The 25,828-nt window shown below is 40.8% G+C and overlaps 1 protein-coding gene across 1 annotated transcript in view; it reads left to right on the top strand.

Annotated features, from left to right (window-relative positions):
* kif21a (kinesin family member 21A) overlaps nucleotides 1-25,623 on the top strand; it is a gene marked incomplete at its 3' end in the record, with an annotated part of 55,852 nt that extends 30,229 nt beyond the window's left edge. Inside the window, exons 6-31 of the mRNA XM_071533131.1 lie at nucleotides 411-581; nucleotides 1,740-1,855; nucleotides 2,818-3,013; nucleotides 4,290-4,479; nucleotides 6,233-6,299; nucleotides 6,741-6,944; nucleotides 8,035-8,106; nucleotides 10,004-10,091; nucleotides 10,179-10,296; nucleotides 10,892-11,080; nucleotides 11,853-12,052; nucleotides 12,778-12,885; nucleotides 13,015-13,083; nucleotides 13,627-13,766; nucleotides 14,263-14,407; nucleotides 15,401-15,595; nucleotides 15,801-15,902; nucleotides 16,493-16,658; nucleotides 17,378-17,398; nucleotides 18,194-18,251; nucleotides 18,353-18,407; nucleotides 19,095-19,297; nucleotides 19,967-20,092; nucleotides 23,712-23,848; nucleotides 24,923-25,097; nucleotides 25,445-25,623. Of these exons, the coding sequence (XP_071389232.1) occupies nucleotides 411-581; nucleotides 1,740-1,855; nucleotides 2,818-3,013; nucleotides 4,290-4,479; nucleotides 6,233-6,299; nucleotides 6,741-6,944; nucleotides 8,035-8,106; nucleotides 10,004-10,091; nucleotides 10,179-10,296; nucleotides 10,892-11,080; nucleotides 11,853-12,052; nucleotides 12,778-12,885; nucleotides 13,015-13,083; nucleotides 13,627-13,766; nucleotides 14,263-14,407; nucleotides 15,401-15,595; nucleotides 15,801-15,902; nucleotides 16,493-16,658; nucleotides 17,378-17,398; nucleotides 18,194-18,251; nucleotides 18,353-18,407; nucleotides 19,095-19,297; nucleotides 19,967-20,092; nucleotides 23,712-23,848; nucleotides 24,923-25,097; nucleotides 25,445-25,623 (3,490 nt within the window). The remainder of the gene's footprint in view (nucleotides 1-410; nucleotides 582-1,739; nucleotides 1,856-2,817; nucleotides 3,014-4,289; nucleotides 4,480-6,232; nucleotides 6,300-6,740; nucleotides 6,945-8,034; nucleotides 8,107-10,003; nucleotides 10,092-10,178; nucleotides 10,297-10,891; nucleotides 11,081-11,852; nucleotides 12,053-12,777; nucleotides 12,886-13,014; nucleotides 13,084-13,626; nucleotides 13,767-14,262; nucleotides 14,408-15,400; nucleotides 15,596-15,800; nucleotides 15,903-16,492; nucleotides 16,659-17,377; nucleotides 17,399-18,193; nucleotides 18,252-18,352; nucleotides 18,408-19,094; nucleotides 19,298-19,966; nucleotides 20,093-23,711; nucleotides 23,849-24,922; nucleotides 25,098-25,444) is intronic.
* Nucleotides 25,624-25,828: the final 205 nt, after the last annotated feature.

Genomic DNA, 25,828 nt, shown 5'->3' with positions numbered 1-25,828 from the left:
AATCAGTCTATTAATATAGATCATGAAGATTTATGTCAGGCTGAAAAGGAGGATAAATTCTATTTAACAAATAAAAAAGTGGCTTCCCTGAGTTAAGGTTGGTTTATCCACACTATTTTCCTGTCTGTTGGCCTTTTTAAAATGCTACAGTTTGCCATTTGAAAAATATGACACTGGCAGTTACAAAAGGAATGATAGCAAACCAATAATAAGTTTTAATTTCATTTTCTTTTTTCTTTTTTTTTTGTTTTTACATTTCAAATGGCAGATCTAATCTAATTTTGCACAGAAATTCTTTGAGATGAAGATGATACAATTGTTCGAACAATGACATTTAGGTTAATGGAAGGACAACACGTCAACATAGTGTTGTGGTGTTAACAGCCCTCTTATGTCTTGATATCACTCAGCAAGAGAATGAGACCGACAACAGAGTTTCCAACGGCAACTCTGAGATGGACGAGTTCGAGACGCTGACGGCCAAGTTTCACTTCGTGGACCTGGCCGGTTCTGAGAGGCTGAAGAGAACCGGAGCGACAGGCGACCGGGCCAAAGAGGGCATCTCCATCAACTGTGGACTGGTGAGCTCCTCCTTCCTGCTCCTCACACCGACGACATATCTAAAGTTACCCATCAGTGTGTCCAGGAGTGTTGATTTCCTAGAGTTGGACTGCCATCTAGTGGTTGGATTGTGTAAATGTCCATTCTGTACTCAGATTAAAGGCTCAGATTAATGTGTACAAAAACCTTTGCAATGTTCAAAGTCAGCAGTAACACTTGTGATAGTAGGTACAAGAGAATTTGCTTGACCAATCAGGGGTTGTATGTACTAAACGCTTTTGCACCCATGGGTGGCTTTAGTAAATCACTAACTAACTATGCAACAAGGAAAATATTGCAACAAGGAAGGACAGACAGGTGCAAACATTTCAGCATTCAAGATATTATCAGTGACATGACTTTTTGTTTCTTTTTGAGAGCAAAAAAAAAACATTTGTTATTGCTGTACCCAGCAATATGCACCAGTTACACTCCAGAGCCCAGTCAATACTAATGAACTTCAGTATTGAAACATGATGAAACTTTAACTACAGTATAAGTGTTTTACGTTTTCAGTGTTTTGTAAAGTATTTCAAACCTATTATTGATATTTGATTTAATTCAAGCGTCACTAGCACGTTCCCACTGGTCATGGAAGTTTAAGAATATCATGGAAATTTGAGAGGTGTATTCCAGACAGGGAAAGTCAGGATAAATTCTCTGGTGAAGTCAGGGAATATCAGGGAATTTTACAAATGGGTAATTTTACAGGAATATGCCAGCATGTATTAAACACATTTTTTTGCACATGTGTGGCATTCGATGGTGGTTTTCAGCTATTTTTTATATAAATTGTATGACCAATTCTCTGCAGCAACTGGAGTGGAAACCAGACTGTTGAGCAGTTTACCAGACTGTAAATATTTAGAACTGTACAAACTAGGAAGAAATAAAATTGCTAGGTCATGGAAGAACTCCAATTTAGTTACTGAAAGTAAAGAAAAGTCTTCAGAAGAATTTTACATCAGGGCCACGCTGGGAACTGTGTAGGTGACTAGCGAGACATCCATACATCACATTCAAGTTGTGAATAACATAAACCTACACCTAAACAAATTCCAGTATCATACAAACAGAGTAAGTTGATGTGTCAACTTAAAATATTTTCCTCCCTTTCGCTCCCTTGTCCGGTGCTGCAGCTTGCTCTGGGGAATGTAATCAGTGCGTTGGGCGACCGGAGCAAGCGGGCCGCCCATGTGCCTTACAGAGACTCCAAACTCACCCGGCTCCTACAGGACTCTCTGGGAGGAAACAGGTTGGTGGACAGTCGATTTCACCTTTTCCCCCAAGCATTGTCAGTGTCAGTTTCCTGTTGGATAACTTACCGTAGTTAGCTTTCTCTGAAAAGTCTTCCCAATCTGAGATTTCAACTGGAAAGTAGCAAACCAATACTAGAAACTTCTCTATTACACCAAAGGATAATCAGAATCAAAATAATTTTATTTGCAAAAAAACAAAAAATGTACAGATATTTGTCTCTGTGATATTTGTGCAGGAATGAATCAGATAATAAAGGAAAATGAATAGCATCTTAAAGAGAAAGTTCAGGATTTGTAAAGCGTGTCCCACTGATCATTAAACAAGACACCGCTGAAAACACAGGAAACATTTTCATACCATTGTTGATGCTTCTGAGAAACTAACACCAGACTTCTGTTAGCATTTCTTAGCAATGCAAGTGTAAGTCAGCGGGGAAATAAGCAATTTCTGACAACACTATGCAAGCACATGGTATACTTCCATAAACTGTATTAATAGTAAGAATATTTAGCAAGAAGTAGACTTGTATGTGATTTCAAAAAGGCAAAGTCCTAAACTGTTCTTGAAATTGAAGTATTACTACTGAAACTGCAAAACGCTGCAATTTTTATCAATATTAAAAACATTTGGCTTCCTGAGCAAGATATTCTGAGCAAGTTGTATGTTGAAAAAAATCTTTCGCTTCTTTTGCTTAGTTTCAGTGTAATTCAAACTAAGCAATTCCTAAGCATTAGCCCCTCATACCTTCCTCCGAATTACATTTTTCATTCACTGAACATGGATTTATGTAGAAAAGCTGCATTGTAACATGCATCTAAATGTATATCATATTTCTAAGCATGTGACAAAGTTTATGTCACAATATTCTGCAAAAACAATCGCAACGCAAGTGTTTGTCAGTATTAATTTGTGCAGCCTCACCAGACACTAACCTCCCTCCCCTCCCTCCCTCCTAAGCCAAACGGTGATGATCGCCTGCATCAGCCCGTCTGACCGCGACTTCATGGAGACGCTGAACACGCTGAAGTACGCCAACCGAGCCAGGAACATCAAGAACAAGGTGATGGTGAACCAGGACAAGGCCAGCCAGCAGATCAGCGCCCTGAGGACTGAGATAGCTCGACTGCAGATGGAGCTGATGGAGTACAAGACGGTGAGGTGGGGGAGGAGGAGGTGTGGGGTGGAGGGGTATAAGAGAGGAGGGATGAGGGAGTTATAAGATGGAGGGAGGGATGAATGCAAAGAATGCATGACTATAGATGGAGCAAGGACACCTAAACTCTATATTTATGTGCACCACACTGCAAAAATGTTCATCTTAACAAGTCATTTAGTCTCACGTTTAGTCTCAAAATCAGTTTTTTCATAATAGAGGTCTGTCAATAATTCTGTCAGTGTGGTGAGATAATTCCACTTATTTCCAATGTAATGCGTTTCACTTGTTTCAGGAATTTTCAGAAGAATCCACTAGTATAAGAAAAAAATGACACCTGATTCAAGACAATTGAATCAATTGTCAATTGAAACAAGTTGATTTGCATTGGAAACAAGTGAAATGATCTCACTTGATTTTTTTCACCTGTTTTAAGAATAACCAGATTTTGGGATTTAAGACTAGATTAAATGACTTGTTAGGATGGATATTTTTGCATGGTATCCTACAATAAGGATGTGTATTGAAAACTAGCTGATGGTATCTTAAAACCCTGTGATATAATACAATGGGCCATTGCTTGCTGTATGTCCATGCAGTGGTTTCTGTCCTTGTAACAAAACCCTATATATTCATTTAGTAAAATCAGAAGGTTCAGGACTCAATATTGAAAAAAAACACAGACGATTCCATTCTCTAAGTGTTACCATTTTGAAAATCAAGGGCTCAAAATAGTGATAACTAATATTCATTTGTGAATGTTGCTTTCATATCAGACGAGGTGTCAGATTGTTTCAAATGGTGGAAATCTCACTCTGGAATCTAACTTTTAAATTTTTTAACTTATTAATATAGCTCATGAAGATATATGTCAGGCTGAAAAGGGGGATAAATTCTATTTAACAAATAAAAAAGTGGCTTCCCTGAGTTAAGGTCTGTTTATCCTACACTATTTTCCTGTCTGTTAGCCTTTTTAAAGTGCTACAGTTTGCCATTTGAAAAATATGACACCGGCAGTTACAAAAGGAATGATAGCAAACCAATAATAAGTTTTAATTTCATTTTTTTTCTTTTTTTTTTACATTTCAAATGGCAGTTATGTAATTTTGCACAGAAATTCTTTGAGATAAAGATGATACATCCTTACATTATCCTAATGACATTTAGGATAATGTAAGGATAACACGTCAACATAGTGTTGTGGTATTAACAGCCTTCTTATGTCTTGATATCCCCCCCCCCACCCCCTCCGTCCCGTCCCCCCTCCCCCCCGCAGGGTAAACGCATGGTGGGCGAGGACGGCATGGAGAGCTTCAGCGACATGTTCCATGAGAACTCCATGCTGCAGACGGAGAACAGCAACCTGCGGGTGAGGGTGAAGGCCATGCAGGAGACCATCGACGCCCAGAGAGCCAGGCTCACCCAGCTGCTCAGCGACCAGGCCAACCAGGTGCTGGCCAGGGCAGGTGAGGAGGCGGCGGCGGCGGCGGGGGGGGGGTTGGGGAAACGGGACATCTGTGGTGCGAGTCAGCGCTCATTGCTGTGGTGTTTCTGCACTGCATTTCCCAGAGATCACCTGTCAATCAAACAGTGTGGGCGGGACTGTGACATCTTTTTCCTTGGAATTTCTGTTGATGAATTGATGAAGTTTGAGTTTCTCGAGGTGGCGCCATTTCGCCCGGACTATGTCAAAGGGAATGTGTTTTCGTAGAGTGTGCTGGAGCATGCAAAGTGCCCACTTCAGCAAGTCAGCACAACGTGTTCTGAGTGACATCACTTTGCTGAAAAATAAACAAGTGGTACTGTATATGGGAAATCAAATATTTATGGTAACACTTTATAATAACCATCATTAATAAATGGTAAATTGATAGTTAATTAAACTTTAGTTAATAGTTATTTTACTGTTAACAAACAATGAAATGATCATTAATAATGTTTACTAATTATTAGTAATGCTATAATTTATGTTATTTTATCATTCGTTTGTAATAATAATATAAAATCATTTGTTTATAAATTATATATATATATATAAATTATATTGTATCATAGCTTTTTACCCTTTTTACCGTCTCTTATCAGCTATGATACAATATATAATTTATAAACAAATGATTTTATATTACACAAACAAATGATAAAATAACAAATTATAGCATTACTAATAATTAGTAAACATTATTAATGATCATTTCATTGTTTGTTAACAGTAAAATAACTATTAACTTAAGTTTAATTAACTATCAATTTACCATTTATTAATGATGGTTATTATAAAGTGTTACCATATTTATTTATGATGCTATAGCGGATCCTTTCAAATTGTCAAACTTGTGTAATTGTGACAGTGAAACACTTTCCCTGTCACACAGGTCGACTAACCAATACTTTCCATTCTCTCTCAACTCCTTTCAAAAATTGTTTGTACCTTGCTTATCGACAAAAGGTCCCTACTAGGGCTGGGCGATATGGTTGAAATCAGTATCGCGATAATCATAAGGATTTTTCTCGATATCAATATATATTATGATATGGTTCATGTATGCAAAATCACATTAAATAATCAAATTAATGTTCATCTCATTGAACCGAATGGTAATGTTAGGTGTGATGTCAAACAAAACAGAAATATTCAAATAATATTCCTACCATACCTCATTTTATCAGAGTTTTTAAGTAAAATTTGCTTGTCATCATCAATTTAGACAGCAGAAATGTGTGTCACGATATTAAAATATCTTCATATCATCACGATATGATTCCACTGAAAGATGATAAACGATAATACTGAATTATCGCCCAGCCCTGGTCCCTACCCCATCAAAATGACTCAAGACCTTTCCTGAATCTTTAGAATCCACTCTACAATTTGGCATTTGGGCGAGTAGCAAGCAGTGTGAACCACTTCTAAAAGTTGAGATTTGGTTGAAATAAGAGCTGCTTGGTGAAGTGGATATGAATGCCGATTTTGAAAAGTCGCTCCTCAAGATTCGTTAAAGGCCTTAAGTCTTGTCCTACCAGGTTTGTTCTTTCCGCGATAAGCCAGAGGCCACATGAAACTGTTAGATTTTGTTTTCCTGTGCTCCAGAGGAGTTTTCCCAGGAAAGAGCTACAGACACCAGGCGTTTAGAACAGCAAATGTAAAAGCTTTTTTTTTTCCCGGCATTTGCAGTTTTTGACAAAAATGTATGTTTTGAAATTCCGTTTCCCATCCAGGTGAAGGAGGGAGTGAGGAAATTGGCAACATGATCCAGGGTTACATCAAAGAGATTGAAGACCTCAGGTAAACAACTCGATTAGATTCAGTTAGATTGTCTGTCTGTCTAGATAACCTGCTTGACCCACTACTGTGACTTCCTACATAATTTAGGAAGGTGTCAGTTGAAACATATAGGTGCTGTTTTTTTTGTTTTTGGTTTGGGTTTTTTTGCCCTCCAAATAAGAACATTTTATATTTAACTCACAATTGTGCCTGGACTTGGATTTATGGACACTAGAAGTATATTTTTCCCACTGTTTTGTTTTCTATTTAGTTCCTCCAACCGATGAGAGTCTGTTAAATTTCTGTTAAATTTCTTTGAAGTTCTTCACCTGATTTTCATATAATACTTTCATATTATTCACTTAATATACAATATCCAAGCTTTGTATATCTTTAGGCACTACTTGACCGAGGTCTGATGTGTATGGCTCCTACTTCGTGTCCCTTGGTTCTCCTCTTTAGAGCCAAACTACTGGAGAGCGAGGCCGTGAACGAGAACCTGAGGAAGAACCTGTCCCGCGCCTCCAACCGCCAGTCGTTCTACGGGGGCCCCGGGTCTTTCTCCGCCTCGCTGCTGGCCCCCGAGAAGGAGACGTCTGACATCATCGAGCTCGCCAAGAAAGACCTGGAGAAGCTGAAGAAGAGAGAGAAAAAGAAAAAGAAAAGGTAAACATCGACTATTCAGGACAAATTGGATGATCTGGTCATTGTCAGAACATGTGATTTAGGATCAGGTAGGTGCCAGGCTGCTGTCTGCTGTTAGATTTTCAGCTGTCTTTAGATCTGAGTAAGTTTCAAACTGGATTAGCACTTGTTTCATGACATCGTGCCCCAAACCATCCAAAAACAGACATTTTCAGGTCCTGTCACTGAATATTGCTGATGTCCCTGGAAGTCTTTTTGAAATGTTATACATTTTTATTAGAGATATGGCTCCAGTATAACATTTGGCACTGAGTAGCATGCACATTTTATGGCCTGGTCAAGCTTAATGCCCTTTATGTTTAAGGTTCAGGTCCCATATAGGATTCGACCAATATGGATTTTTGAAGGCCGATATCAATATTCTTTGTATTGAAGCTTCCAAAATTTCAAGTAGTCTGTGTTTCCCCCCAGAATTTTGTTTTTGGCATGGTGGAAAACCCTCTGAAACACCATTTAGACCATCATGGGACACTAAAACTCTCCACTGAAACCCAGACTAATGAAATTCTTTTAGTGTTAGCAGCTCTTTAAGAGTGACCCACCACACCTATTTAGTGTTAGGGAAACTCTGGGATACATAGCCACCTTTTTAAGTTAAGAATTCATGTATAAAAAAACATTATTGAACAGTTTAAATGTAAAATGTGCAAAAAAGATGAAATCTTATTGCAGGTTTTACAGACTGCCACCCCTGAAGTTACTTATTTTGAAGAGGTGCAAATAAATAGCGAATGGTCAGGTCATCGATAAACTGAAAATTAAATATATACATGTCTTGAGTGCCCTATAGAACTGTATTGGAGGCCCGAGCGCCATGGTCAGAATTGATCAGTATGATAGAAAATGATGGGAAAATAGAGTCCAGGTTGAAAATAGGCAGAGTTATCCTTTAAGGCACTTTGGGGGAAAAAAAAGTATCCACCAACTGAGTAAGTCATGAGTAGTGTTTTTTTTTTAAGTGCATTTCTCCCTCTGACCATTCTTCCCTCCATTCTTCCTTCCTTCACCCCTTGCTTCCTTCTCTCGTTCGACCTTTCACCCCTCCCTGAAGACTGCAGCAGCTGTTGGAGGAGCGAGAGAGGGAGGAAGGGGAGGAGGTGGTGGAAGAGGTGGAGGATGCCAGGTTTGTCCGAGCTTCCACCCTCCCGCTTCCATCCCCTATCCTTTGCTTCCTCTAATTCACCATTTTGGTTCTTTTTTTTTTTGTTTTGTTTGACAGGTAGTTGCCACACCTGGAGTGAAAACCTGCTACTTCCCCCGCATAAAACTCCATTGCCACTCACTAAGCCTTAACCTCTCCATTGACTGACCCCCCTTTCATGCTGTATCCTTGCTTCCTATTACATCCCTATTGGGTGTGCACTGACTTTTTAAGTAGTATCTAAGACAACCTGGAACTGGAAAGTGTCAGTCATGAGGAAAAGGATATTGTCATTACAAGAGCCTGAACTGGGGCTACACAGCATGCTCAGTGCTGATGTTCAGCGCCCCAGTTCATGCCGTCATCACCATACTGTCCCATACCGAATAACCATTCCAGCTTGGAGGTTTGAAACTTCCCAAATCTGAGTTGTTTTGAACGTGTCTTTAAAGTTGAGCACATAGACAAAATGTGATCTCCTTTAGGTTATAGCTATGTTAATCAGGCTTTGTATACAATGTATTAACTAACATGACATGATATGGTAAATACCCTTTTTTCTTTTCTGTGTGTTAATCTTTCTTTTTCTTTTATAGCCTATCTAGATGATATCGTGCAAAACACCACTTAAGACCTTGCTAACCCTCTTGGATTGGATAAAACGTTTATCCAGCTGAACCGATGCACAGATTTGGTTCACAGATTTCTTTTTTGTGCTGCATATTCCAGCCATGCTTTTTTTTTGCTTTGGGTTTTGTTCAGACTCTAATGAGATGCATCCTTCCTTTTGTTGAAAAAATCCACTTTTCGTTTTGCAAATGAGCGCACAATCAACTTAAGTGTTGTGTAACAAGAATTTTTGGAGCGGTGTCATCTCTGTGTTCAGTATTTTAGTTCACTGTGACATGACCCAACACTTTAGCACTCTGTGTATGTTTAATGCTACAAGCAAATCTCAAAAGTGTCTGCGTATGCATCATACAGAGGTGGGGACTCGAGTCAAATGACTTAAACTCAAGTCACAATCTTAATTTATTTGACTTTACTTGTGGTGACTTGGAACTTGACTTTGACTTACTTTGATGACTTGAAAAGGTTTCTAAAGTCTTGACTAAAGATCTTGTGTTTGTGTAAATGACTTAGATTGATAGTAATGAGATTTGACTGAATTTAAATTATTTTTTCTGAATTTGTATGGAATGATTGAATTTGAGTTGAAACTGATTATAGAAATCAAACTCATGATGCTCTTACCAAGTTTCTATCCTGTTAAAACCATATTGCATTCAAAAGTCCTTGATATTTTCTTTTCTTTAAGATATTAAATTGATACTGGACTCTTGATTTGTTCTGACTTGACTTGCTGTTCTACATTTAGACTTGAGACTTGACATTAATGACATGGATATGACTTGGCTTGGTAATCTACATTTAGACTTGGGACTTGACTTTAGACTCCTCAAGACTTGAGACTGACTTGGGACTCGAGCAAAGTTAACTTGTTCACACCTCTGGTATCATAGTACACTAAATACTGAACGCTGAGGAGAAAATGTTACCAACTTTATTGTTGCACAATGGTCAGTTCATCAAAGAGCCTTTTTACCAAAAAAGACAGTGCAGTCCTTTGATGACAATTGTGCTATGCCTTGAGGTGTTCATTATTTATTTATTTTTTTTAAACGTTCATTATTTATATAAATTGTGCTGAGCCAACTAAAGGAATGATGCAATTTATTCATTATGCAGGGATGTACTATGAGGCTATGAAGATGCACATGCAATCCCTTTGTTCTGCTTACGAAATATTCATGTGTTCATTTTACATTGTGCAGAGATGGATGATGTCTTTGAATGACACCCTGTCTTAATCTTTCAGCGTCGTCAAGGAGGAGGTTCCTGACAACGAGCAAGACAAGGGGACTGAGAAGGAAATGGCAGAGCGAGCCAATGAGGAAGCTGAGATGGTACGACCGACAGCCGGTTTGATCGATCTTACATCAAAATGCGTAAAACACCTTCAAACATTTGGTGATTTGTGCGTTATCTTGCAGGAGGTCCAGGAAGCCAGTGACCATGAGGAAGGAGAAGAGGAAGAGGAGGAGGAGGAGGAAGAGGAGATGGATGTGGAGGAGAGCTCAGATGATTCTGACTCTGAGTCGGATGAAAAAGGTACGGGGCAGAGTGTCTGGCTGTCCTCTCTTTTTTTTGTTTTGTTTTTTTAAGATTCTTTTTTGGACATTTTTGCCTTCATTAGATCTACAGTGAAGAGAGACGGAAAATATTGTGAGAGACATGCCATGTGGCCACCAGGAGGCACCCTGTCCTCTTTTTTTTAAACTTTACATATCCACAGAAGGTTTTAATTAGCACACATGCATTTTTTCCACTAACGTCCTGCGTTAAGGTGAAATGTTTACACATCAAAATACATTAAACATCATTTACACATTAAACATTAAACATCAACCAATCAGAGACAAGAAAATTGGTCAGGTGACACATCCTCAGCCTAAAATATTTTCAAAATGGTCCAACTGCTACTAAATAGTAAACACAGCTAGGAAATAATAGCTGTGATTGTTTTTGTAGAACATTTAATCTAGCCTAAAATACACGTGTTATGAAGCTCCAGTGGATAACCTTGATAAAATGATAAAATGATTACATTTTCAGTAGAAAAGAGGGCGGCAAGATAACAGTGATGCGAGTGAATGTGGTATCCCTGTGGATTTAGATGCTAACTCTGCCCGTCTGTCTCCACCAGAGAACTTCCAGGCAGATCTGGCCAACATCACCTGTGAGATCGCCATCAAGCAGAAGCTGATCGACGAGCTGGAGAACAGCCAGCGGCGCCTGCACACGCTGAAACAGCAGTACGAACAGAAGCTGATGATGCTGCAGTGCAAGATCAGGGACACCCAGCTGGAGAGGGACCGCGTGCTCCAAAACATGGGTGAGACCAGAAGGCGGAGTCCTGTATAGCTCAACGGGAAGAGCATGGCACTGTCACTACTTGGGTTAGAGACATGATTCCCACCATGCTGAAATGTATGCACTCAAGCTCAGGCAGTTTGGATACAAAAACACCCACCAAATGCCATATGTGGGCGTGGATTTTAAAGTCGGTGCCTTTGATCACTTAAATTCAATTTATTTCAGCGTTTACTTATCCCACTTACTTTTAGAAGTATTTATATTTTCCCCTACTCTCTTTTTCATCACCTTTGATCTTATTCGATGCTCTTTAGCAGTGAAAACCCACTGCTGAAGGCATCCACACTACATGTAATTCATTTAGGCTCTTAAGTGAACACTATCGGCCAGCAGCCACACAGTGACATTACATTTAAGCCTATCAAATGTAACAGCACTGATAGATCAAAGCATCATCTGATGCTATTTGATGCTGGTTTTCAAAGCACGGAGGAGTTCTGAGCTGAAAATAATAAATTAACTTTTTCACAGCCCAAGATCAAGATTGTCTACTGCAAAGATAAGCTACTGTAGAATATGGCCGCATAAAACATGGAAGAAAATGTGTACCTACAACATACTGTGGGTGTTGTGCATGAAACCTAATGTGTTCGTCTTCCAAATAAAAATAATTATTTCACTCTACGTGCATGGTTGCCTTAAAATCATTTTGATCATTTACACATCGCTTTCTGTCCTCTTTTGAAAGATGTTAGTCCTTCCTCCCTGATCTTTGTGCTGTGTATTTCCAGGTTCAGTGGAAAGCGGCTCGGACGACAAGGCTCGCAAGATCAAGGCTGAATACGAGAAGAAGCTGAGCGTCATGAACAAGGAGCTGCAGAAGCTCCAGTCGGCTCAGAAGGAGCACGCCCGCCTGCTGAAGAACCAATCACAGTACGAGAGACAGCTGAAGAAGCTTCAGATGGATGTGACAGAAATGAAGAAGACTAAGGTGCGGTTGGTTAGTTGTCCCCTCCAAGGTTGTGTGTAATAATACTGTAGCTGCGTCTCATGGAAATACAAAGTCTTGCTGACTGTCGTTAACCTCTTTCAACCATAATCACTGTTATGACACTGATTCTGTTGTTTTTCTGTACTCACATGTGCTTGGATGGGTTTGGTTTCCATTGACATTGAAGTAGCTTTGACAAAAAACAATAGAGTTGATGCATTTGAAAATCAAGTTAGGGATTTCATTCAGAAACATCCAGTCAGGATGTCTTGTCGTTATCAGCAGGCTAAGGAGCATACAATGTACTCAATCCGCTCCATGACTTCTGTCGTATGTCTTTTCCACTCTATCACTCTCTCTCCCATCTTTCCTGGCACTCTCCACTTTACTGTCTTTACTCCACTAAAAAACACATAAAAATATACAGTAGGCCTGGTTGAGGACAGTTGTCAAGAAGCAGTAGAATATTCTGGCCTGGGATCTTTGTCATCGCTCTCTCTCTCTCTCTCAATCTTTCCTGTCTCTCTCTACTTCGAACTGTGTAAAAAAAAATACATTAAAAAAAAAGGCTAAAGAGGGAGGACGAGAGAATTGAGGAATGTTCCATTAAGCAATAGGATCTCACTAGTCTTGTAAGAGCCTTCACAACATAACCATAGTCATTATTTTCTTTATATTGTATATTAAATTTGAATGTACTGACTGTTTTAATCTGATTGGTCCAGGTCCGTCTGATGAAGCAGATGAAGGAGCAGCAAGAGAAAAACAGAATGAATGAGTCTCGCCGAAACCGAGAAATTGCTACTTTGAAGAAAGACCAGCGCAAGCAGGAGGTTAGCGGCAGGGATGCCCGCTACATCCTCTTTCATTTCAGTTGGCTGTAATTACATCTGAATCAACCTAGGCCATAGGGTTCAATCCTCAATTCCCAACTCATTTTGTTGATATTGTTTCTTCCTCAGCACCAGCTGAAATTACTGGAGGCTCAGAAGAGGCAACAGGAACTTATTCTGAGGAGGAAGACTGAGGAGGTGAACAGCTGCAAACAGATTCATACACTGATTTAATAAAATACAGCACAAATTTCTGTGATTTAAAAAAAGATTAGTAATAAATAATAAAAAATAAAAATAAGAGTTAAAAAAAAAAGAAAAAAGTTAGTATTTCAAAAAAGTTAGCATAAAAGAAAATAACCATTTTACTGTCTGTTGACAGAGGGGACGGATAAATACGTGAAAGGTTTAGATTGGGTTCACTGATTTGCTTTTTTAGATCATCCTTGATTTATGTTCTATTTGAATACATCATATGCTAGACATATCACACAGTACATGTGGTTGTTAACATATATTGTGTTTTAAAAGTAACAAATTGTTGTGTTGTACTGCTTAGATGTGATGAAAGTGACACATCCTTTTCTAAGAGTGCATGTATACCCATACACAATGTATGCAGAATGGACAGACTTAACCCCTGCTTATAATGCAATGGGCAGGGACTAGGGCATCTTTGAGTGTTACTGTAACTTGTCCTCACTTGGTGCGTGTGTGTGTTTCCTGTTTTCTTTGTGCCAGGTGACCGCTCTGAGGAGGCAGGCCAGGCCCACCTCAGGTAAGATCACCAGGAGGGTCAATCTCCCAGAACCAGTGGACTCCCACCGCCCCCCCTCTGGACGCATGTACTCCTCTGGCAATGCCGTTCCCAATGGCACTCGGTGAGTCCAAGTGTGTTTGTGTGTGTGTGTGTGTGTGTGAGCGCGCGCACGTGCATTGGGGAACATATTCTTGTTTCCGGGGATTCAGGGAAGTCTAGTAAATAGAGAGACTGTCATGGAAAAGATGGCCAAAAGATCACAGATTCAAATCCTCGCAGCATCAGATGTGTGTCCACCAACAGCCAGGTATGGAAGTGTCCATGAGTGAGACACTGAACCCCTGCCTGCTCACCCATGATAAGTCACTTTAGAGAGGAAAGTCAGCTAAATGCCTAAAATGTCATGTAAATGTGTCTTTGGATGTGGTTTGATTGTGTGCATATTTCCCTTTTGTCTGAATATGAATAGAAACCTTGCTAACCGCTCTGCAACATGCTTATGAGCTCAGACACACCCTGCCTAAATCTAAAATTGTTGAATATATAATAATATAATCAATCACATCATTGACTGCAGCTCTGTGTGTGTGTGTGTGTGTGTGTGTGTGTGTGTGCAGGTCTTTCTACAGACGTTCATTTGGTCTGTACTCCACCAGAATGGCCCGTGGTAAATGGCAGACTCTAGAGCGGCGGGTCTCCGACGTCATCATGCAGAGGATGACCATCTCCAACATGGAGGCCGACATGAACCGCCTCCTCAAGGTGAGGTCTTACTGCGGCACTTGGGCGTATGGATATCACTGTTGGAGGTTGAGATGCTCCATGTATTGCAGAACTTTGTAGGGACGACCACATCTAGGAGCAGGAATCCTTCTGAATCCTTCGTCCAGCTGGGAAAATGTAAGCAGGGAAAGGGTAAAACTCTCCCATCTTCAGCAACTGCAAGTCAAGGTGCCTTCGAGCAAGGCACTTAACTGCCAACCTGCTCTACTGGAGCTTCTGCGCTGGGCAGCTCCCAGGTCGTATCATCGCTGAAAGAACAAGCAAATTCTCAGCAAACCCTCACCGAATACAGGTTAAAATGAATGTGAATGTGTGGTTGTATGCAGTATGAGTCTAAAAGCTCAAACTGCATACAACCGCAAAATACTATGCAGTAGTTAATACACAGAATCAACACATTTAATCCAATACAGCATCAACATCTGTAGTCGGTATTCTGTTGTCCACATTTGGTTAGTTTCCGGGCATTTTACTTCTAAGCCCGTACAGTAAAATGCCAAAATAGAAGTGAACAAGTGTCTCCTCAGTGAGCGATTGCTAATAGTTTTCCCTTAAATTATCTCCGCTGGTAACATAAGCGATGAATATTTAGGTATTGTAAGTGCTTCTGTTGTAATGTACCCCCTTTGTGTTTTTTTTTTGTTTTTTTTTGTTTTTTTTTACTGTCATCACTATTATTATTTTACCAATTATGTAATGGGAGTTAATTTATTTTTTAATCATTCTAATATTGTTTGTTCATTAATATGTATGTATCTATATATATATATCATGTATATGTTTATTTTTTTAATATTTGATATTTGTAGGTATGCATACATAATGTTTTTATTTTTGTTTTGTTTTGTTTTTTTACCTTTAAAATGTTGAAAACTCAATAAACATATTGTTGAAAAAAAAAAAAATTATCTCCGCTGAATCAAAATAGTCCGGTTTAAGTGTACTTGTGTCCTGTCCTATCCGTCTCCATAGCAACGGGAGGAGCTGACCAAGCGTAAGGAGAAGGTGATCAGGAAGAGGGACCGGCTGACCGGGGAGGGGCCAGAGGCGGAGAAGGCGGTGCTTCCCCTGAACGAGGAAGTAGACGCGTTGACGGCCAACATCGACTACATCAACGACAGCATCGCAGACTGTCAGGCCAACATCATGCAGATGGAGGAGGCCAAGGTGAGCTGGAGTGCTGGTGACTTTGGGAGGTACAAGCCTAAAGGTTAGATGTAATGGGGGTTAAGTAGTTGTCCCACATAAATGAAATGAGTTAAAAGGAAAACTTAGGTAGAGCTTTTTTCCTCATCGCTTCACCAAGGTCGTTTTGGTGTCTCCTTTATTTAATGGAATTATATGGATTATCCTTCACACTGTGTATTTCCAGGAGGAGGGTGACACAGTGGACGTCTCCGCTGTGATTGGCTCCTGCACCCTGTCAGAATCTCGTTTCCTGCTGGATCACTTCATGTCTATGGCTATCAACAAGGTACCAGCCCCAATGACAGAATACTAGCTAATGGCGTTCAATAGGCAATCAATATATTCTGAAAATATCACAATTGTGCATATGGTTGCATTGTAGCAAACATGGATAAGCAAGGGCAATGTGATTCTTAGGCAGATATCAACTGACATGTACACAAAATAACACACACAACACAAAATATAGAATGTCAGATGTAATTCTCCAGCTTTGGTATATTTTTTCAATGAAATTCAATTTCAGAATAAGTTTATTGTACAATTTGGGATGGTTTTTCGTATAATCAGGACATGTCCTAGAGTTTCGGAATTACACTAAAAGTTTGGACTGTTCAGATCTGATAGATACTTGACTATGCATTTCATGTAGTTATAGTCCCATGATCATTTTCCATATTATGATATTTGTTGTTGTGAAGAATAATCCTCAGCTGGAGTGTGATATGGCCTATTGCCAAGACTGTTTCAGCATACATCATCTTGAAAACTGACCAAAATGTCCAAATCCAACCAAGAGATTTAAGTCTATAAGTGGAATTTGAGATGGAAAATGTAAACAAACCATGTTTAATGGCTGCTGTCTGATCTCATCAGGGTCTGCAGGCGGCCCAGAAGGAGTCCCAGGTGAAGGTGATGGAGGGCCGGCTGAAGCAGACGGAGATCACCAGCGCCACCCAGAACCAGCTGCTCTTCCACATGCTGAAGGAGAAGGCCGAGTTCAACCCGGAGCTGGACGCCCTGCTGGGGAACGCTCTGCAAGGTACCAGCCCATGTCCGGGCCTAGGTGGAACCGGAGATGTAAATGTGTTTTTCCTAGAGGTAGAGAACCCAAAACCAGGCCCGGACCCCTGGCTCACCCAGCCCACCTCCTGGAAGAGGCATTAGTATGGCAGTTTGTTGTTGAATGGAAACTGGGATTCAGCAGTTCGATATTGAAGCTGATCACGCTCCTCAATTGTTGTTCCATCCCTATCAGTCAGCTGTGTGAAATGTGTAAATTCAACACTGGAGACATGGCTTTTCACACACCTATATAAAGAATAGGCCCTTCCAGAACCTGGACTGGGTGACTGGTCGATTGCATGATCGGGCCTGTTGAGTTGCTCTTGCCTGTCGCCTGCTGCTGAATAGATGCTGGCCTAAATAGTACAAATGACACTAATTCTGCTGTTTTGTTTACATCTGGCGCTAAGATCATATTTGACCTAAGTTCTTAAGAAAACTCCTAAAAATGTGGACATTTTATAGGTGATGGAGATGACTTTACACTCTGCTAGTGAAGATAAAGGCTGTTATGTTTGTATTTTTTGTATTGTAAAAATTTTACATTTCTGCCAGCCTCTGTTCAGTAGGATGCTCGGTTACAGTAGTTGCACTTTATTTTCTTTTGTAGAATTTCGGGGGACTGTGTTTTTGATTTGTGTGTTGCCTTTTTTCTGTTCCCCCATGTTTTTCTTTACTTTTTTGTATTTTTTACAGAGCTAGGTAACATGCCAGCTGGTAAGTCAAACTACATTAGACTCTTATATCTGTGTTACGAATGCATGGTTCCTTCCCTCCGCACTTTGAAACTAACGAAAACACCATAACATGAACAGGTGCATGAGGTGCAATGCAACCAGGCTTCCCCTCCATCTGTCTGCTGACCCCCCCCCCCATCTGGACCCTCCCTCCCCCCCGTCTCACCATGTGCTACAGCCACCATGCTTTAGCACCCTGCTAACCCCAGACCCTTCCACAGGAACCATACAACATGGATGTTTTGTCTCTGTCAGACCCTGTAGGTCAGCCGCCCCCCGCTGGGAGCAACGGACTAATGATTCCTTACACTTTTTGACCTTGTTGTCTCATATCGGGTCTCCCCCTCCTCACCCGCCCACACACCTCACTTTATAACCCTCCCCGCCTGACTTCTCTCTCTCACCTCTCTGACCTCTCACCTTTTCAATCCATCTGACCCCGTTGAACTCAGTGAGTGGCCGAGGACCAAGTTTCTGTCTTTCGATAAAACGGCATGGCGCTGCGCTGACATCGCCCTCATCTGCTTCCCTTGTTCATCTTTCCCACATCCATTTTGATCCATGTTTAAAAAAAACAAAAAAAAAAACAACAACATTTGTTTAAAAGAAAATTGCATAGCCTTTAGTGAAACTGGGCAAAGAGGAGATAATTCAGACTCCGGGGAAAATTTAGTTGTTCAGAAACGGTTCAGAAAGTCATTAAGCAATCATCTCACTCTGTCAGCCGAGTGAGTGTTTGGTAGCTCTAATATTATTTGGTGTTGTGATTTGACAGAAAATGGGGATGATAGCAGCAGTGATGAGTCTGCCCAGAGTCCTTCTGCAGAGGGAACGTAAGTATGGGTATTGGTTATGTAAGGGGTATGTGTGTGTATTTATAAAAAAAAAAGCTAATTTACGACTACTCATGCATAAAACGTTCTATACTTTCTAGTACCTTGGCCTCAGATCTCATGAAACTCTGTGGAGAGACCAAAACAAGGAGTAAGGTAAGTCTTGTTTACCATTTTTATTGTGTTCATGTCTTGTTGTGCATAAGCTCCAGTACCTTGCTATCAACTTCCTATCTAATTGCAGTGGTGGATCTTTTATTTAAGTAAAAGTAGCAATACAACAATGTAAAGATACTCCATTACAAGTAAAAGTCCTGCATTCAAAATCTTACTCAAGTAAAAGTACGTAAGTATTGGCAGCAAAATGTATTTAGAGTATCAAAGTAAACGTACTCATTATGCAAACTGTCCCCATTTAGAGAGGTATATTTTTCATAGATTATTGGAATATTAATATTGATTTATTGACATACATGTACATGTAAGCAGCATTTTAAAGTTTTCAACGTGAAGCTAATCTTAACAATTTAGCTATACTTTTGGGTAGTCTAATCTATAAGAATGCTATTTTATAGTTATTTTATAAAGATGATCAAATGTTTTAAATATAAAATATTGATCTGAAAAGTAACTAGTAACTATAGCTGTGAAATAAATGTAATGGAGTAAAAAGTACAATATTTCCCTCTAAAATGTAGTGGAGTATAAGTACAAAGTAGCATAAAATGGAAATACTCAAGTAAAGTACAAGTACCTCAAAATTGTACTTAAGTACAGTACTTGAGGAAATGTACTTAGTTACTTTCCACCACTGTCTAATTGTCACTTCTCTGCGTCATACAGGCTCGCAGGAGGACCACCACCCAGATGGAGCTGCTGTACGCCAACAGCGACTCCGCCCCCGACGCGCCCACTGCCGACTTCTCCAGCCCGATGCTGCCATTGGCTGAAACACCAGAAGGGGGAGGAGACTTGGAGTCTTCAGGCTCATCAGCCAGGGACTACACGGCTCTCTCCCCTGGCTTTTCCTCTAAAATGGGCAGCATGTAAGTCCGGCCCGGCGCTTTGTGCTAACATGCTAAAACGCTACTTCCTCGCTTCCTTTGCATGTTGATATTGCTGCTATCTCTTCTGCTTTATTTAATTTGGTCTGACATTGTCCTTGAACCCCCTTATGTCAAATAGCAAGTCCCCCGATGAAACCGATGGAGTCCCCTGAGATAAAAGCATGTAGAGCAAAGTAATCATTAACATTTACAGTATATGGCCAATTAAGTATTTTCTACTGCAAAATGCACTTCTAATTCCTCATCACAACTCCATTACACACTAAAAGCTTAAATGCTAACCGGATGGCTTTGACTTAGCTTGTGAAAGACCATGCTTCAAGCCTAAAGCACACTGACTTGTATGAAAAATGAAGCTTGGCTGACAGTGATCCCTCAGCAAGTGCACTTACTTTGGTGGGACGCAGTGTAGCGCTAATTCTACACAATGTCCGCACTAATTATACATGAGCTTGGCGAAGAAGACCAGTTTTGGGACTTTGAGTGTCAGGTAACCGTGTTTTCCTGTGTGTACTGCATGCTCACCTCCTCATTGTTGTCATTATTTCCTTTTGGTTTCACATCCTTGTGTGTTTTGATTATTATTTTTTTTTGTGTTGCTGTCTTTGTGTTGTGTGTGTGGATAACTGTGTGAAACTGAACGCTCAGTTCTGGCTCCAGAACTCCGTCAGGGGTGGAAAGGCGAGCGCCGGAGCCTTCCCCGCTCTCTCGCAGGAAGACCTATGACAAGGCACAGGCAGCGGCCGACAGGGCAAAGGTCAAGGAGATCAAACAGTAAGAGCTTGTTGCCGACATTGTGGCTGCAGAGCCAAAAAAAAGAAAAAAAAGAAAAGTGAAATAACTTTACTCCAACTCTACTAATACTCTACTACTTTCCCTCTTGGTTCTCTGCCTCAGAACAGCATGTGGTTTCAACTAAATCAGTGTCGTGTGCCTGGTGCGATAACCTTTGACCTGCCAAGTTTCTACGCTGAATTTGAAGTCATATTTTTCTTGCCTAACTTAGATATTATGCCTCTTCATTGAGCCATAATGGTGATAGTTTCTAAGCCCTTTTCTTTTTTTATCCCTGGTATTTTTTTTCTACATGAATTCAGTGTTCAACTTGCTTTACAAGTACTCAACCCCTCTGCTGCAAATTTGGCTACGATATATAAATCTTATATATTGCGGAAATTGCTATCCTTTCCCTTTCTGTAATATGTGGTGTCAGTAAATAAGTGAGTGGGAGTGAACTGGGAAAAGCTGTTTTTTGACGTAAGCTGAGTGAGCTGCTGTTCCTATAAAATCGTTTTTCACCGTGACGAGCTCTTGCGCCTCCTCGTTAAAAACTCTTATGTATTCTGTCTCAAATCGAACTAGTGCTGGAACTGCACCTTGTGTTCTTGTGTCGCACAATAATATTGAGAATAGTTGTTCCAGTCGTAGTGTTTGAGGTTATTTGAGCCTTTGTTGGCATGTCGTGTGCACACACAGTAAGAAAAGTGTTTTGTGCACTTGTGCATGCTTGCCCGTGTGTGTTGGAGTGCTGAATGAATGTGAGTGTGATTGTTTCAACTTGAGTGTGTGTGTGTGTGTGTGTGTGGGTGCGGGTGCCTGTGGTCCATATTACTACTGAATTGCTGCATTCTTGTCATATGGCAATTCACAGCTCTTAAAATGCCACAACAGGATACGAGTACTTGCTGAATTTTCGTTTCATGATTGACATTGCAAGTCGCCGATATATTTTGTGCTAATATTTTATATATTTAATGTACATTTGATTTGATTTTCATACCAAAAACCCAAGTATTCAGTGTTTTCCCCAGAATTTTATTCTTGTCAGGGTGGAAAAGCCACTGAAACATCATGGGACACTAAAACTCTCCACTGAAACCCAGACTAATGAAATTCTTTTAGTATTACCAGCTCTTTAAGGCTCTTTAAGAGTGACCCACCACACCTATTCAATGGTAGAGAAACTCTGGGATGCATTACTGCCTTTTAAATGAAGAATTCATTTACAAAAATCAATATTGAACAATTAAATGAATAAATAAAATGTGGACAGAAAAAAAGCCATATCAGGTTTTTCAGACTCCGTTGAGGCGTTCTGGTATTTTTTTCACATATGACTTGAATGCAGCACTATGCATCTCCCTTCTTTTCTTCATCCAGTCGTCCCATACTCTACCAGTAGTGTGTAAACAGATTAAGAAATGCTTAATTGCGCTGTAGCTTAATTGACGGCCCTACTGTCTACCTTTCCAGCCCCCCCCCCCCCTTTCCTGTCCCTGTAACCAACCACATCATGTTTAGCCGTCTGACAGGGTGTCTGGACGTACTGCAGACTTTCTGCAGGATAAGGAAGGAGCAGAGATAAGTAAGATTGGCACTAGCTTGTCGGAGAGTCAGATTAGAGCTGGAGGAAGATGCTAAAGTCCACAGTACGAGCAGTGAGGCGCGTTGCTCTCCAAAAATCTGTCAGCTTGTCAAACGCCGGCTAATGCCTTCATTCCCAGGCCATCAGAGAAGAAATTACATGTTAATTTGGCCGTGATGTATCAGGAATTTCTCACAACTTTGATTTTGGAGTGTAATGTTGCTGTGCCAGATACAACTGCTAAAGAAATAAAATTTTAACTGTTAATGCAATAACTGCAATAATAATTTTATTATTATTTTGTAATCTTGTTTTATGTGATGTATTTACTCTATGGACAAACATTTTAAGTGCATAATAATGATCTTAGCACTAATGCAAAGTTGTGCCTACATTGTGTTTAATCACATTATATAGGAGGGAGATTTAGTCAGAGTATTATTGTGTACCTATAATACTTTTCCATAAGTTAATACATAGGCTAACACCCTGGAATGAGGCCATTGTAATGTAAAGTTTTACCCAATAATGAATAATGTAGTTTGATTAGAAAAGATAAGGAAAGAGGTAAGGATAGATAATTGTTAATATTGAAATCAACAGTCGTTTGGTCATTCAGCTCTGAGGAACACCGGATTGTTTCTTCCCCTCCTCCAGGATGGATGGATGCTTCCACCTTTCAAAATCCCACATCCGCTGCTCCGTTTCCCCCTCCCTCCCCCATCCACATAAGTATAACTCTGTTGTTGTTGTTTTAACCACATGGCACAGACTGAATTTCACCTCTGGGCTAAAGGACGAAGGTGAATCTGGTGAAGACAAACTCACGCGGTGCGGATCCCAGCTTTCTCATCACAACCTAGAATGTTACTCAAACCACTTAAGACTTTATATTTTGATTGGGACAGTGCCCTCGCAGTTAGACAGGCTGTCCTGTAACTGGAGGGTCCCAGGTTCAATCCCCCATGACTTTTAAAGTCCCCATGAAATGAACTCCCCTTACTTTTACTTCCTGGAAAACACAGTATCTTTAATGGTGACCTCATGCTGTACTAGAAGGCTTAAATATACTTTTCTAACCAATAAAACCATCCAATTTTTAAACAATCCCGCCCCTCCGCACCCCTTTTCATAAAAAAAAAATGCCTTTCTCTCCCTGATTCATATTCCATTGGTTTAGACTTTTGAATGATCACTCACTGTATTGTGTCCCGCCCCAAATCAAGGAAGTACAGACGTCATTTCATGGGGTCTTTAAGTTCTCACCAGTGAATGAATTTCTTCTTGCGGATCAATACAGTATCTAAACAGTATCGGTGTCATCTTACTAAGGTTATTCCCTCTATTGAGCCCAAACTGCCGTGTCCTCAATAATCCTCTCTTTTCATTAGGCTTCTTATGTTACCACAGGCCATTTCTAGTCCCATTATAGAGACACTGTTAACCTCATTTGTCCACATCTCACTTATATTGATCACTCTTTGCTGCCAGAACACTGATATCGATCGCTAAGACTGTTGTATAGTAGAGATCGTCCAATTACACTATCAGATGCCAATTTGTCGACACTACCGGTCAATTTGTTATCGATCCGGCTTCCCGTGATGCTATTGAACTTCGCTCTCTGATGATCCAACGATCGTCTGACTTTGTCTCCTTGGGTGTGTTGATGTGTTATGGGCTGGGATGAGAGAAGCTCCTGGAGGTACACAGGTGGTGGTTCTGTCTTTCAACACGATGAAGGGGGGGGGGGGGGGGGGGGGGGGGGTTCTGTTCACGTCAGTCTGGTCATTCCCGTTTTTATCATCCCTTTCTATTTTTGATTTGCGGCATCTTTGCTAACCGGCCGCTTGGGTCGCATGTCGTATTTTTGCATGACTCTGGCTACCTGGGTGTGATTTATATCTGCGTTGCTCTAGTTTATTCAGGTTTATTCGGGTAGACAAGGTTGTTGTTTATGTCCATACTGCACCTATTGACTGTGTGTGTGTGTGTGTGTGTGTGTGTGTGTGTGTGTGCTACCCACAGGGGCATCATTAACCCGGTCCCAGCCACTAAGAGCAGTCGATCGTCGACGCTGCAGTGTGTTCATGTGGCGGAGGGACACAGTAAGGCCGTCCTGTGTGTGGACTGCACCGACGACCTGCTCTTCACCGGGTCCAAAGGTCAAACTGCCATTACCCACAATCCTTCCTGCCATTACCCACAATCCTTCCTGTATTCCATCCTTGCTCCCTTCATTCCTTAATTCCACTTTTCCTTCCTTTGTTTCCCCCCTTCTCTCCCTTATTCACTCCTTTCCTGCCTTCATCCTTCCTTCTATCCCTCCCTGTATCCTTCCTTCTCTCCTCCTCCTCCCTTGCTCTCTTTCTTTGCTGCTAGCTTCTCGTTCTTCAACTGCCATTACCCACAATCCTTCCTGTATCCCTTCCTTGCTCCCTCCATTCCTTACTTACACCCTTCTTTCCTTCCTTCCTTCTCACCCTCTCTTCCTCCCTCCTTACTTACTCACTTTTTCCATCTCTCCTTATGTACTTACTTATTCACTCCTTTCCTGCCTGCCTCGCTTCCTTCCTCCCTTCCTTCCCTCTATCCCTCCCTCCATCCTTCCTTCCCTCCTTCTTTCCCTCATCAATATTGTGGGTGCTTCCCCTCACTGTGTTAATTTCTTTATGGCACTGGTAATTTGTTACAGTTGGACCCGCTGTTATGTGACAGTAAATAAAACCTGACAGAGATGAATTAATAGATTGTCAAGTGTGGACCGGGACAGTATATGAGGTGATGAAATAAAATGAATTATGGTGCATACAGTGAAGTCCTTACAGCGAAAGAGCTTCTTATGATAATAAATGAAGATGATGAAGATGGAGGCAATCAGCTAGATTGAACTTCTCATTTATCTCATGTGCCACAGAGCTGCTTATTTATAACAGATGAACCCTCCACCTCCTGCTGCTGCTTCCCTGGATGTTCAATTCTCTGTTCTCTTTCTCTGGCTTTTGTATTATTTCTTTAGTGAGAGTAGGTGTTGTGTCGTATGCCTTGCTCCAAGCAAAATTCCCTATTAGAGACAGTAGTTTTGAACTTGAGCTGAACTCTGTTGCACCAATTTTGACTGTGTTTTCCTGCAGAGTGCAGAACCTGGTGAACAACATTTTGTGGTAATATAATAGAGATGGAGACAAGAACAGCATACATAGTTTTGACGTCCTCCTGTCTTGTGTGTGGTGTTGCAGACCGGACCTGTAAGGTGTGGAACCTGGTGACGGGTCAGGAGATAATGTCCCTGGCCGGTCACCCCAACAACGTGGTGTCAGTCCGCTACAGCTCCAGCTTGGTGTTCACCGTCTCCACCTCCTACATCAAGGTCTGGGACATCCGGGACTCAGCCAAGTGCATCCGAACGCTGACGTGAGTTTGACCGTCCTAACAGAATTTAGGCTGCATGTTCGCAAAGTGCCTCTTTAAAATGCCCTTTTCTCATTATTTTCAAGGGAAAGGATACGCTGTTTTGTGTATTTTGCTGTTTCACCACCAATGCTAGAGGTTAAAAATATTTAAACTCAGAACAGCAGCAATGACCGCAGTTACCTCTTACACAAAAACATGCTAATTTTGAGCCCTTGAAATCCACCAACCAAGACCTTTAAAGTAAAAGTAAAGTATTGAAAATTACTAAAAATTTGCTGTCCAAGTGAGTGTGGGAACCGTTTGGTTTTTTGCAGATTTACTTAGATTTCATATCGATGTGTTTTCAGGTCCTCTGGTCAGGTGAATGTGGGAGACACCTGTGCATCCAGCACCAGCCGGACGGTCACCATCCCAGCAGGAGAGAACCAGATCAACCAGATAGCTCTCAACCCCAACGGGACGATCCTGTATGCCGCCGCCGGCAACTCGGTCCGAGTCTGGGACCTCCGAAGGTACGCAGAGGGGCGTAATTTTAATATGAAGAAATAGCCACAAATAATTCAAATTATAATAAAGCATATAGGACACTTGGGCCCTTGACACATGGCCTTGTGTTTGGTGTGTTTTTAGAAATCCGAGGCATGTGCAGTAAAAAAAAATGTCAGTATCATTGCCAGTTCTGATGCTTCAAACTCAATTCTAGCTCTAAGGCAGTACTTCTTTTTGATACC

The sequence above is a fragment of the Centroberyx affinis genome, unplaced genomic scaffold, assembly GCF_046629955.1.
Source record: "Centroberyx affinis isolate AG114_WGS23_722 - 3 ecotype Tasmania unplaced genomic scaffold, CSIRO-AGI_Caff_v1 ptg002325l_1, whole genome shotgun sequence".
Taxonomy (NCBI): Eukaryota; Metazoa; Chordata; class Actinopteri; order Beryciformes; family Berycidae; genus Centroberyx; species Centroberyx affinis.
This window is presented reverse-complemented; position numbering and strand designations above follow the sequence as displayed.